The 13,983-nt window shown below is 36.5% G+C and overlaps 1 protein-coding gene across 1 annotated transcript in view; it reads left to right on the top strand.

Moving 5' to 3' along the window:
• Window positions 1-667: 667 nt before the first annotated feature.
• Window positions 668-13,983, top strand: part of ITGB1 (integrin, beta 1 (fibronectin receptor, beta polypeptide, antigen CD29 includes MDF2, MSK12)) — a gene marked incomplete at its 5' end in the record, with an annotated part of 23,556 nt that continues 10,240 nt past the window's right edge. The window contains 12 exons of the mRNA XM_008943731.1: window positions 668-737; window positions 908-993; window positions 2,451-2,673; window positions 4,456-4,626; window positions 4,932-5,170; window positions 6,561-6,716; window positions 7,664-7,759; window positions 8,628-8,717; window positions 9,446-9,586; window positions 9,729-9,931; window positions 11,867-12,105; window positions 13,527-13,749. Coding sequence (XP_008941979.1) covers window positions 668-737; window positions 908-993; window positions 2,451-2,673; window positions 4,456-4,626; window positions 4,932-5,170; window positions 6,561-6,716; window positions 7,664-7,759; window positions 8,628-8,717; window positions 9,446-9,586; window positions 9,729-9,931; window positions 11,867-12,105; window positions 13,527-13,749 — 1,937 coding nt within the window. The remainder of the gene's footprint in view (window positions 738-907; window positions 994-2,450; window positions 2,674-4,455; window positions 4,627-4,931; window positions 5,171-6,560; window positions 6,717-7,663; window positions 7,760-8,627; window positions 8,718-9,445; window positions 9,587-9,728; window positions 9,932-11,866; window positions 12,106-13,526; window positions 13,750-13,983) is intronic.

Here is a 13,983-nt window from a genome sequence, read left to right as displayed (position 1 = left end):
TTTTTTCTTTAATAAGGATGGTACCCCATTAATTCTCTGTTGTGTAAAGAATTTTAAAAGGGGCAGAGTTTATATCAAGGATGCTTTATGTTGCATATTGTGAGAGGAAATTTCTAGTTTGGAGTATAAGGTACAGAGTTAGGCTGTTAAATGCCCTTTGAAGACACCGAGGAAAATATTTTAGAAAGGGGCCTTGATGTTTACCTTAAAACAGAGATTTAAAGAGAGAAGCTGCATTTCAGTCTTGTGTTTCAGTGGTAACTTTATTTAGAAGCCTTCATCTCTGATAACAATCAGAGCATAAATATTTTTTTTTATAAGATGTTAATAGCTTGGTTTGGGTTATTCCTCCTTTGACTGACCAGCATTTCCAAGTTTCTCATAGCTTGCTGGTTTACGTAGCATAAGAGTATTTCAAAATAATTTAAGAAGCTACTCTGTTTGATGTCTTCTAAATACAGTTTAGCTCACAAACATGGCTGTTAGAGCAAAACTGTCCGGCTGGTACAACTAAGATCATTTCATTCGCATCTACTCTGTTTCTTGTCTCCTCTGAAACATAGTTATGTGTCTGCAGTTTCATGCAATTTATTTTTTTATTTTTTCATTTTTTTGATTCCTTGCTAGGATAAACCATACAATTTGGTTTTCTGTTTTTGTATTTCAGACTAATTTAAATTTTCTCACGTGGGCTGGTATCTTCTGTTGCTTGATATGGAATGGATTTGCTCAGCAAGGTAAGTCACCTGATTTCATTGCAGTTGTTTAATTTTGCTTTTAAAACTATGTATGTTTAGCAATTATTTATGTAGAAAAATATATCATTTTTAGATGAGTAACAAACTAAAATTCTGTTGTTGTTAGCACCTTTTTATAAACAAAGTGACTAATTTGTGTTCTTTGCTAGGTGGAAGTGACTGCATAAAAGCTAATGCAAAATCATGTGGTGAATGTATACAAGCAGGACCAAACTGTGGTTGGTGTAAAAAAACAGTAAGTGTTGCAAAATTCCTTTTATGTTTTTTTTCCCTTTGATTTCAAATTTTAGTAAATATTTTAAATGTATAGAGATGTCTGGTTTTATTAATAGCTTCCTGTTGCTCTTCAGTTTGATGCTTATTTGTACTTAAAAATTCAGATATTATGATTTGCTTGATACCCTGATTTGAATATAATTGTTTTTCATAATGTGTTTACATCTTCTCCAAATTTTACATGTGTGCAGACCCTACAGTTTGGTTATCTCCTAATTATTTAAAATCATTCCAGCATGGAATCTGTCTGAGTATGCTTCTAGTGACATTAAAGTAAGAGGTACTTTTAGACAGACAGAGGTGGAGTAGGGTAAGAGATTGAAGGTTTTCTTTTTCAAAAGGAAGATGTTCAAATTTTAGTGTTCTGTTGCTGGTAGGCTTGGGAAGTAGGAGATTAATTTGGGTGGGTGGGTGTTTTGCTTTACTATGAGTCATAGGAAAAATGCTCGCTTATGTAATTAAAAATTAAATTCAGGAAACATAAAATGTAAGATAATTTTAAATTAGGTGACTTAACCAAGATACACTGAGGTGTCATCTTCAGGTTAAAAACAGAATTGTTTTCTACAGCTCTTCTTTGGTTTGTTATTGAAAACTGGAAACTTCTTTTTCTTGCTAGGATATGATATTGTATATTTATTTCCATATAGTACCTACTTACCATCCCCCAAATCAGCTTTTAAACTTCAAACATTTAATTAAACTGATTAATGTGAAAATTTGGCCTTGAGCTGTCAAATTCATTGTAGGTCCCAGTCATCAAGAACTGACAAGCTTTATATCTGTATTGGGGGAGAACCAGAAATTCCAAGTTTCTCATTTAGAAGCCTTGTTTGTCTGTTTGACAGTAGAGCTTTTTTTCGGTTTCAGGTAGTGGTGATTTGTTGTTCAGAACAAAGTTAGGTATTAGTTTTGCTTATGAATCTTACTTTTGGATTGAATTTCCTGAAAATTAGAGTTGTTGTCTGTCTTTCCCCTGCTTAGTATATTGCCATTGTTTCGTTGCGGAGTACCAAAGTATGCTTACATCATCTTTAAAGCAAAAAGAAAGGTAAAAGGGAGACTAGTTGCCAAGTAGACTGTATAAATAGATTCATGGTACTGACAACTACACGAAGATAAGAGCTTCTTCCACCTGCTTCTGCCAGAGGTGACATTGGGCATTTTTTTTCCTTTCACCTTGCTTACATCTTGCACACAGATAAGTATAAGTAGATGCAGACTTCTGGACTGAATAGTAGTCTCTGATGTATTTAGTATAATTTAAAGTATTTCATGACTGTGTTTTATTAATGAACTTTCCATTTTTTTAAAAAAAAAAACTGACTCATTGCAACAAGTATTACTGTGAGTAGAGTATAACAAATTGCAGATAGCTATGAACTTTACACTCTTTTTTTCCCTTGTGTTTTCTAGGACTTTTTGCAGGAAGGAGAACCAACGTCTGCCCGCTGCGATGACTTGGCAGCACTAAAGACTAAGGGCTGTCCTCCAGAAGATATTGAAAATCCCAGAGGTAGCAAGCGCCTGCTTGAAAATAGAGAAGTAACAAACCGTAAGATAGGTGCTGCAGAGAAGCTGGATCCGCAGGACATCACACAGATACAGCCACAAAAATTACTGCTGAAACTAAGAGTCGGTAAGGGCAGTTTCATTCTAGTCTTCAGGTGATTTTTCTGCCACCACCACATCTGCATCTTTTGTTCTGAATGTGCAACCATTTTGTTACAGAAAGTACTATTCAAATAACCTGAATGAGAGCAGGGCCAGTCGTGTCACCCCAGGTGGTTTAGATAGTCCAAATACTGTCTGATTTTTATGAAAGGATATATGTTATCACTTGTTCCAAATAGAACTTAGCAGGGAGTAGATACACAATGGATTGATACATATATCAGGAAGATAAAATTGTTTTGGGTTTTTTTTTATGGTATTTTGTAGTTGATTTTCTACAGTGCAGCTTCTTAGAAAGTGGAGGAGTGAGCAAAAATTTAGAGAAGTTACAAGAGGTTTTTCCTTTTCCTTGAAGTACTGCTGTTGCCCAAAGTCTGTACGCTCAAATGGAATGGCTTTGGAGTTATGCAGCAAGATTTTTGGATTGCTACATAAAAGACTTTGCAGAGGTTAAAGATGTGGACACAGGACTACAATAATGAGAACAAAGTAGTTGTGTACCATTTCCAGCTCTAAAGAGAACAAACATTTCATTCACATGAAAGGGGGAGGGGGAACCAAAACAAACAAACAACAAACCAGGGCTAGTAGCTCATGCAGTACTTAACCATAATGGAGATTGTACTTGAAGAGCGTTCCTACATACTGCAGACACATTCAACAGCTGCTTTGTATTTACCTGGAATAAGAGTCTGTACTCAGAGGTCTGCTCCTTGCTGGTGATGGCCTTGAGTGTGAGATGATGTGAAGAAGCTTAGCATGGTCAGAAGAGGAAAGGAATGAAAGTAATTTTGCAGTTTTGCTATTGCCCCTGTTTCTTTGTAAAATCTTCTATGTTCAGGTATTTGGGTTTGTGGGGGTTTGTTTTGTGGGGTTTTTTTTGTGTGTGAAAACCATGCTGCATAGCAACATGATCAATATGCTGTTCACTTTTCCCTTCTAGTGGTTTTCCCTGTGTGCCAATTTTGCTCATATTAAGCAAATATTTGCTAATTATTAAGTAGATGTGAGCAGCAGCAATATCACTATTTAACTTCAGTGACTGGGATGGGTTGGGGAAAAAACTTCTATTCCTTAGTTCATGTTTAAAAGGCAAAAGAATACTTTTAACACTCCACACCCAGAAAATGGAATTCTGCTGCAGTATCTTTCAACATCAGAGTGAGACCACGTGTTTCTGTTGGCAAAACTCTGGATATGGCCTTAAAATTGCAACAAATAGTAACTTGTCATTATCTCACTGCTATTTCTGTGCTCTCAGCATATATTTGATGCAAAGTAACTTGGAATATTCCCTTCAGGACTGATTTTGCTTTTATATACCTATTTAAACAGTGTGGGTTTATTTTAAAATAAACTCTGAGAATTTTTGGAGTCATCTTGGATGCAAATAGATACTGAAAATTTGTGCTACTAGGTCTTACAGGAAACTTGTTAAAACTATTGCAAGTATGAAGTTTTGAAACTGCAGCAATTAAGAGTGGCTTGATTTTTGGCTAGTATATTCGATGGGAAGATAAAATACCTTGGAAATACAAAGTTAGACATTTGAAAGAAATACATATTTTTTTCAAAATAATTTGATGTTAAACATTTCAGTTAACAGGAGAAAGAAAAAAATCATTCACCTCTTGTTCAAAATGTGTCTCAGTATGTCAAAGCCTCTCCTTAAAAAGGCATTTTTTTCTTTCCAGTGCAGTTATGGTGTGTTTAATCATTTCTATTTCTTGTTTAATCTCTGAAACAGGGGAACCTCAAACATTTTCATTAAAATTCAAGAGAGCTGAAGACTATCCCATTGATCTTTATTATCTTATGGACCTCTCCTATTCTATGAAAGATGATTTAGAGAATGTGAAAAGCCTTGGAACGGCTCTGATGTTAGAAATGGAAAAAATAACTTCAGACTTTCGAATTGGTAAGAAAGATTTGCCTATTCTAAAAAAAAAGAAAAGTTTCCTTACTGATGTTTTCCATGTGGTTACTTAGAAGAGTAAATTTTTTTTAAACTAGCAGTATTGTGGGAGATATTCTAATACATAGACCTGTTGAGGAACATAAGAATACTGGGTGTTGATGGAAAAAGTGGAACGTGAACAAGTATGAGAGCTATTTGTGATGTCAGTTCAGCTGTAATGCATTTGCATTCTGTTGTGTCATAATAGAAGTAAGAGACTTCCATTCTTGAACTTACAGGGGGGTTTTTTTGTTGTTGTATCTTAGGCTTTGGCTCTTTTGTGGAGAAAACTGTGATGCCATATATAAGTACAACGCCAGCCAAACTGAGAAATCCTTGTACAGGTGACCAGAACTGTACAAGTCCATTTAGCTATAAAAATGTGCTCAGCCTTACAAGTGAAGGAAATAAATTCAATGAACTTGTAGGTAAACAGCACATTTCTGGGAATTTAGATTCTCCTGAAGGTGGATTTGATGCAATAATGCAGGTTGCAGTTTGTGGGGTAAGTATCTATTAGTTTTCTTTATTGCTCTATTAGATGTGATTGTTTGAATAGAGCCCTAGTGTGTTGTGGTGGCTGGTGCTGAACGTATCATCTCGTGCGAGCAAGACAAGATAAACTAGGCAGACTGTGTGAATACATGTGTCTGTTTTCTGTAGAGACGTGAGTGAATGAAACCAGGAAATGCGAAAGGGATGATTAGAAGTCATGTTCAGAGCAGATAAGATGCATTCCAATGACAAAGTTTTTAATGTTTGTTGTAAAAGAAGAGTCAAATTCTGCTCAAAATTGTATAAAATCCTGCATAAGCAACTATTTTCAAATTATTTCAGAGCTTTATATGCAACTTGGAGTTGTTTCAGAATAGTTCAGTGACTTGTAACTTTCACTAGCTTCTCAGTAACTTGATTTTTTTTTGTAATTTAGTTTTGAAGATCTGATGTAGATCTCAGAATTCTTTAATGTTTCCACAGTCTGACAGACTGTTCTATGCATCTGTACAACATGGACTCCAAAAGTGCTATCAAAGTTCATTACTTTATTACCCATATATTTGAGTGTGTGTTTATTACTGTTACCATTATTTTTGCTCTTGATCAGTGGAGTCAGGACTTTCTGAAACAATTTGGAGTCTTAATGACAAGTGCAGTGTTAATCATAAGCCTTCTAGTTTGTTTGTTTTTTTTTTTTTAATTTTTTGGGTTTTTTTTATTTTTTATTTTGTGTGGTAACTGTTATTTATGCAAGACTTTTATATGGTCTTCACACCTTAAATTAACTAGGGCTCCAACTTGAAAGAATTAGTGAAAAATAGGACAGGACAGGTTACAGAATTAGGCCCTGCAGTTGGTACTCGTGGGACAATGAAAAAGGGCAGTCCTCTGGTGAGCACTGTGCTGGGTACGAATCTGGCCTGGGCTGGCAAACCTGATGATTCTTCAGAGCCTAGTGGTGGGCAAACCACAGTCTTCCACTTCAAGATTGCAGCAGTGCTCTGCACACCAACGTTGTGCTCTGTGCTCGGGCTGCATGGTAACGACACAGAAGTGGACTTGGCATTAAGGAGCTGAACTGACACACCCAATTTCTAAAACCCTTTTGCTGTTCAGATACTGTAGTGAGAACTGAACAGACCAAGGTACATCTCAGAAAGAATGGTTCTTCCCTTTGGTGAAAAACCTGCAGCAGATGTTTTGGAGCAGACATTTAATTAAATGCAAGTGCTCTTAAAGTTTGAGTGAATTATATGATTTCCAGGGTGACATTTCTGCAGTATGTCTTCTTCTAAGTCTGTCTACTTCTTCATGCATTCGTCTCTCAAGTATTGGTCTCCAATGCTATAAAACAAACAGGTGCAAAACACTAAAAATCCATTTGTTTGTTTTCCCAGGAACAAATTGGCTGGAGAAATGTTACAAGACTACTAGTGTTTTCCACAGATGCTGGATTTCACTTTGCAGGAGATGGTAAACTTGGTGGAATTGTTTTACCAAATGATGGGAAATGTCATCTAGAAAATAATATGTACACAATGAGCCACTATTATGTAAGTCTTTACATCATCTTCCAGGGAAATTAATTTTTGTGATGCCTAAGCTCAAAAAAAAATCTTAAGTCATCTGGTATAGGTTCAGACTGCTACATCTTGGGAACTTTACCCATTTACTTTTGTATTTGATCAAATTACTTTAGCTTAACTAAAACACGTGCAAGAATGAATCCAGTCTTAACTGGAAAATGTCAAGAAATGGCAACTTTCACACTATGATTTTTGTTGTTTGATCCTTGTTGTTTCAACCTTTTTAATAATTAAGAATCCTGCATGCCACTGGCAAACTAGTGACTGACCTGTTATTTTAGCATTTCACTACTATCTGTGTTCAGAAGTAGTTTACTACTGTAAAAGAGAGAGCTACTTGGCCATTTTTTTTTAAAGACTGCTTGAAATGTTATGGCACAAAGTTTATGGTAAAAGTATGCTTAGCAACATTGCCTTTATGATGTATTGGTAGGTAGACCAGATAAACGTTGAATATTGGATGAGGTAAACACAATAAGCATTACAAAGTTTGTGTTTGCATATTCCTGAAGTTTACTGCAATATTGTTCAATTAAAAATTAAAATTAATTCAGTTTTACTTCATCTTTTCTTTATGAAACAGTGTGAAAAGTAGTGGTTTTCACTGAGAAGTCATATGGAAAACTACTGAATGTAGTTTTCTGAGAACATTTTGATTAAGGATTTAACCTGGAGGCTTTAAATGGCAGGGAGTATGACAATGTTACTGTGAAGGAACACTTTTCTCTGTGGGGCATATATGGAACCTTTGCAGTGTGTGTTTTCAGAGGCTGTTTTGCTTTAGACCTGTGACTTAAGCTGGCTAGCTGGAAGTCTCAAATACATGTCACTTTTAGAAACACATGTATGTCAGTCTTTCTGGTTGTTTTCTATGTGTCCTAAATCTGAATTGCATTTTCTGCTTGATTTTATAGGATTATCCCTCGATTGCTCATCTGGTGCAGAAGCTTAGCGAGAACAATATTCAGACAATCTTTGCTGTTACTGAAGAGTTTCAGGCAGTTTATAAGGTAAACATAAATAATACATATGTCTGGTCCTTGTACTTTTCCCTCAAGCACTGACTGACTCAGATTTGCTCTGAAATCATTAAAATTCCTTGATTTTAAATGAAAATAATTTAATGCAGGTTTGCTATTCACATGATTATTATTATTAAGCCCTTTTGACTTGTTCAGATCAGTACTGAGTGTGTGTGCAATTTCTGAGAAGAAAGTTCCCCTCCTCCTTGCCCCTCTTTATAGGCAGGACGGAATGGCGAACGTATTTGCAGTGCTAATTTCTGTGAACATTTTTACAGCAAAATGGCAAAGTGGGGCATGGACATCAAATTAAGAGACACCCTTACGGAAGAAAGTAGTTTGGCCTTTCTGGTCTATTTACATTCCTGATGTTTAAAATGAACTAAACTGCTAGATGTGATTGTGAAATAGGAAATGACTCTGTAAAGCAGATGCATATTTTTCTTTGGTTTAATCTAATAGGATGGTTTTGGAGATTTTTGAAATTGTAAGGTTTTTTTGTTTTTCATTGGAGACCATCTTTTATCTGCCTGTCTTCAATCCACTAGAAGTGTGGTTCTTTAAGATCTTGAGAATACATTGTATTGCATCAGCTTGTACAAGTAAAGGTATTCTGTTCCCAAATTTAACATGAAAATGCAGAGAGGAAAAGGCTGGGTATGTGTTTATACTAGTAGTGCTGTATATAACATCAAAAAACATGATGATCACTGACAACGCTAATTTTGTTTTTTGAAGGACTTGATCTTGACTAGTTAATCCACTAAAGCGTTATGTCACCATTTAGGTATCTGTAGTACAAATTATACTTTGTTATTAAGATTAATTTTTCTTCTGCTCTTGTAAATATTGACAGGAATTGAAAAATCTGATACCGAAATCAGCAGTGGGAACACTGTCTTCCAACTCCAGCAATGTGATTCAGCTGATCATTGATGCATACAATGTAAGTTCATATTTTTGAATTGTATTATTTTTTCTTGCTTCTAAGTTATTGTGTGGCTTTTGTGCAGATACTGCAAGGTGGATTTTGGTTTTTATTACAAAATATGAAGTTGGTGTACTAAACTGAGTGTACTGCCATTGCAGTAAAACCACATTGGATGGTTAGACACTATGAAAATAAGAGGTTAGATGACTAGAAAAATGCACTCTTAAAAACACTTAAAGCAGCATTACAAAGAAAAAATTATCAACCATGTCTTCCTTTTTAAAAAACAAAATCCATCCCTAAAATCCACACTGTTCTTCAGCATCCTCGGGTTTTGCCTTCCTTCTGTGTGGAAGCAAAAAGGGCCATTTTGCAACCTCTTGACCCTAAAGAAAATCAGCCTTGGGGAGCTCCTGGATTTGGCCCCAAAATATTTTGTTCATTGCTGTGTTGTGGAAGTAAGCCCTGTTTCTCTTGTGGAGTACAGGGGACAAACAACTACTTCCAGCATCTGTGGAGACCTGCTCAGTGACCCTGTGTAACAGGGTTCAGCCATGAGAAGGGGTCACCACAGCCTGACTCAGGTCAGCCTGGGGCTGGTGTTTTTTGGGACATTGGAACTTGCATAATTCCAGTGCACCCGTGGAACTAGTGGTTAGGCTATGTGTAGTTGTATAATGTCTTTTCTTCAGCAAAATGCTTATGTGACTAAATTTGAGGTTAACTAGTATCTGTTGGTGTAGTCCCTTTCTTCAGAGGTTATCCTGGAAAACACTAAGCTACCGAAAGGAGTGACAATCAGTTATAAGTCTTTCTGCAAGAATGGAGTGAATGACACACAAGAAGATGGAAGGAAATGTTCTAACATTTCAATTGGTGATGAGGTAACTTACACTATATGTGCTGCTGCTAAAACATAAAATTAATTTAAAGTGTCCAACACTTAGGTTGGTTTGTTTGGCTTTTTTAATAGTACAGGCAAAACTCCTTTTACTAATGTGGCACTCCATTTATTTTTCTTTGCAGGTTAAATTTGAGATTAACATAACAGCTAATGAATGTCCAAAGAAAGGACAAAATGAAACAATAAAAATTAAACCACTGGGATTCACTGAAGAAGTGGAAATTAATCTTGAATTTGTATGTGAATGTCAGTGTCAAAGTGAAGGAGAACCTAATAGTCCAGCCTGCCATGAAGGCAATGGAACATTTGAATGTGGTGCATGCAGGTAAATAAGTATTTTGGGGTTTTGCCAAAGAGAAATATAAGATCTTTGTTCTTAATTAAGGCTTACTTGGCTTAATTAATAAAAACTTTTCACTTCTTTAGTGAAAGAACAAGAATTACCATTACAGACCTGTTTTGTTCAGGATACTTTGACATAGTCCCTTATCTCTGCAAATAATTCATAGTACTGATCATTAGATTGGCGGTATTGTACAACTCAGAGTTCAAATCTGGCCTTAGGTACTTTAAAGGATATAGGTCTTACTACTTTTGCTGTTTATTTAATGATAAAGTTCATATAATATAGCAAAATTATAGATTTATGGGACAAAACAAATGGGTTTACTTTGAGATGTTTTTGCATTCATAATGATGTAAATATTCTTTTAATATGAGGTCTGTTGACTTTGAGAAATTTGAAGTCCTCCTAGGGGTGGGGCTTGCTTTTTTTCTTTTTTTCAGGTAGCTCCTACCTAGATTGGCACCAACTGTTTCATAATAGAAAAGAGTAAAAAGTCATAGTCAAACCACCTTTTTGGATGACATCCCAGTCTCTTTTCCCAGCTTGACTCTAACCTTTTGGGATCCTGTTACAATGTCTCTTCTAATTACATGTATCTATAAATCTTTCAGAAATATATATTTTTTTTTTTGTATCCATATGCCTTGAAATGTCCATTCTTGCCCATCACTGGGATTAGTTTACACGTTTCTTTATTACACATTTGAAAATTAAGTAAAATGGTATTGGATTTTCTGGAATTACACACAATGAAAGCAGAGCAAAATCTTAGCGTTTCAGTGGAGACACGTTGAGGATCAACCCAGTAAGTCAAGGTTTAAGCCTTTTTCTTCCCCCTAAGAAACCTACAGCAAAAATGAAAACAACTTCTTGGAAACACTTGGTATGAGAATGGTAAAAGCGGAATGGATTTAAGACCTTCTCTAGGAGAACAAAATCAGGACTTTGTTATAACAGTATTGGTTCCTGCTCAGTGAACTGTAGCTGAAATAAAATGTAGAATTTGAAGTCCTCATGGTTTAGTAATATGATCAATTAAAAACAAAGTAAAAGATACTGACGTCACTTTTAGAGGACTTTTGGTGTACAGTGGCCTGCCTATCTGCTGGGTGAAGTTGCTGGTAATTGATGGCTTGTTTGAAAGACTGAGGTGTACCCACCTAACTGCTTAATATTCTGTAATTTGAATAAGCCACTCTGTAGCCAGTACTTGCTATTCATTGCTCCATTTTGCCGGCAGTTTTTGACGTTCCCTTCAAATAAGGAAAATATTTTCCCATCTTTGTATAGAAAGACTTCTAGAACTTGGTGTCTCTGTCAGTGGTGTCCCCATGATTTCAGATTTCAAGAGTCTTTTGCTTTTGCAACGGTAGCTGTTTCCCAAGGGAACAGTCATCTCTGACACCCTAAAATAATTTGTCAGTCACTGCTGGGAGCAAGAATAACTTACATTTGTTCATTGATATTTTAACCTTGATAATGAGAAGTGCTGGTCCTCGAAGATCTCAGCTCATCAGCGCTGAAAGTCATCTACTTTCCTGATTAATTGCTGTTCATGAGAAATCTTTTCACTGAGAGATGACAGCAGCTATGGTGAACAGTCACTGTCACTTAATTATTGTTCTGTCACATGAGCGAGAGATTAATAATGGCTACGTGGCAATTTAGTTAGAGGTGTTGACATGTAGTTTCTCACCTGGAACAACTAGTCTGCATAGGAACACCTTAGCCCAATTTGCTCCAGCAGCTTCAAGAATGGCAATGTAGGTGCCAGCTGGAGATCTCATGCAAAGTTTAACTCAGAACATCCCTTGGGAAAATAGTCACTTTTAGTCCTGTTAGTTGTGCTGGTTTTGCAGTCTTCTTATTGTATGACTTTTAAGTTACATTTTCAGTCATGTTTTTATCTTGCAGATGTAATGAAGGACGTATTGGAAGACTATGTGAATGTAGTACAGATGAAGTAAATAGTGAGGATATGGATGCTTACTGCAGGAGAGAGAACAGTACAGAAATATGCAGTAACAATGGAGAATGCATTTGTGGACAGTGTGTATGCAAGAAAAGAGAAAACACCAATGAAGTATATTCTGGCAAATATTGTGAATGTGATAACTTCAACTGTGATCGATCAAATGGTTTAATTTGTGGAGGTGAGAAACTGCTTCTGTGTTTCTGCAGGCACAACGGGCAAGAAGATTACAAGTCTAGTGACTCTACCCCGTCGAGTAGTTATACTTAAAGACCATAGCCACTTGATAATAGAAATGAGAACACTCACAAGTTCACCGATTGAAAACAGTTGTCTATTAACTAAATAAGTGTCTGTGATCATGACCACATAATGTGTAATCCACATTCCACCTTCCTTGAATCGCAGCTCCACAAAAGATGTAAGATGAACTTGACTTCTTCTGTTTACTACAGAATTACCCTCAGGTATTATAGTAAAGGGTGCTGAGATAGCTGTCCTGAGATTATCATGTTGTACTAGCTCAGTGTAATCACTGCATCAATAAAAAGAGGTAATGACTTCAGCTTACTTGTACTAGCAAGTGCTTGACAAGGTACCAGTGATACGCAGTCTTGAGGCTGTCTGAGAGGTAAGTGGAGATTAGAATGTGCCAAGATCCAGAAAAACACCTGACGTGCTTGAAACAAGACTCTGATGGCAGCTAATTCTCAAAATCAAAAACAATTTAGAAATCCTTTTGTAGACAGCATATAAATTATTTTGCTGCATGTGGTTTTGTCCCCAAACTTCCTTAAGCTTTGCACATGGAAGTACCTGTTGGGAGTCTAACTACTACCTCAGTTTTCACTGTTACACAAAAATAAGACAGAGAAGCCACTAAGCTTTAACTGAGTTATAAGCGTAGCTTATCTGTTTGATTTGCTTAGAGTACACTGTTGCTCACCAGCTCCACATAGGATGAGAGCAGTAGTGGTCATGGAGAAGGAGGGGTGTAGCCAAAGATCTTTCCACTTCATCCAGATCACCCTTCTGGAGATACGCGTATCTTGTTTCTTGTGCAGGGAGTATAAGGAGCTAAAGTTTAGGTGGTGGGTAAGGTCAGAACTACAGCAGCTGAATGATGTCTTAGGGAGCCAAAGTTGTTTTATTTTTCTGTGTGGTGAAGTCTAGGTTAGTTCATTCCTCATATTTTTAGATCTTGCTTTATGAACTTGCATAGAGATAGGTATGAAGGCAGGAGTGATGAATGCGTCTGTGTGCATATAAAATTGTGAACTGAAGCAGTGCAGTAATCCTCTCAACCCAGGAGATAGAGACATCACATTATACTGGTCTTGATCAGCTTTCACTAGTCATCTTATTTTGTTTATGAAAAGAAATCCAAATGTAGAACAGAAAGAGGGGAGAAACACCTGTAAGTAGTTTAACAAGCAGCTAAAATTTATTTCGTAGCTCTTAATTTGTGTCTCCATTATCTCTCCATGAGGGTTTTCTTTTCCATGTATCCATCCTGAGATGGTGAACATGTATTTCTTACTGTCACAAATGTTGTGTTTTATATTAGACTTCATTTCACTGAAATATCTTCTCAATGCACAGGCAACGGTATCTGCAAATGCAGAGTGTGTGAGTGTTTCCCCAACTTCACTGGCAGCGCCTGTGATTGTTCCTTGGATACTACTCCATGTATGGCATCCAATGGGCAGATTTGCAATGGAAGAGGAACCTGTGAATGTGGCACCTGTAATTGCACAGATCCCAAATTCCAAGGCCCCGCATGCGAAACGTGTCAGACGTGCCTCGGTGTCTGCGCAGAGCACAAGTAAGTACCTAGAAAACCAAGTCCCAGCTTTTATGCATTTCAGTTTGTGATATTTATATGTGCAGAATTTTTAAAATGAGGCTTCTGGTGCTGTGCTTTATTCTACACTGAAATGCAGGGACATTACGTTACATCATCCCTTTAGGCAGTAGAAGTTTTTGGGTGAGAAAAAGTTTCAGGCTTATTTCCTATTAGAGATTTAGGTAATTTTATTTTTTTTTTTCCTATCCTTGA

The sequence above is a fragment of the Merops nubicus genome, unplaced genomic scaffold, assembly GCF_000691845.1.
Source record: "Merops nubicus isolate BGI_N331 unplaced genomic scaffold, ASM69184v1 scaffold487, whole genome shotgun sequence".
Classification (NCBI taxonomy): Eukaryota; Metazoa; Chordata; class Aves; order Coraciiformes; family Meropidae; genus Merops; species Merops nubicus.
Note: the sequence above shows the minus strand (reverse complement) of the source record. Positions and strands in the feature narration are given on the sequence as shown.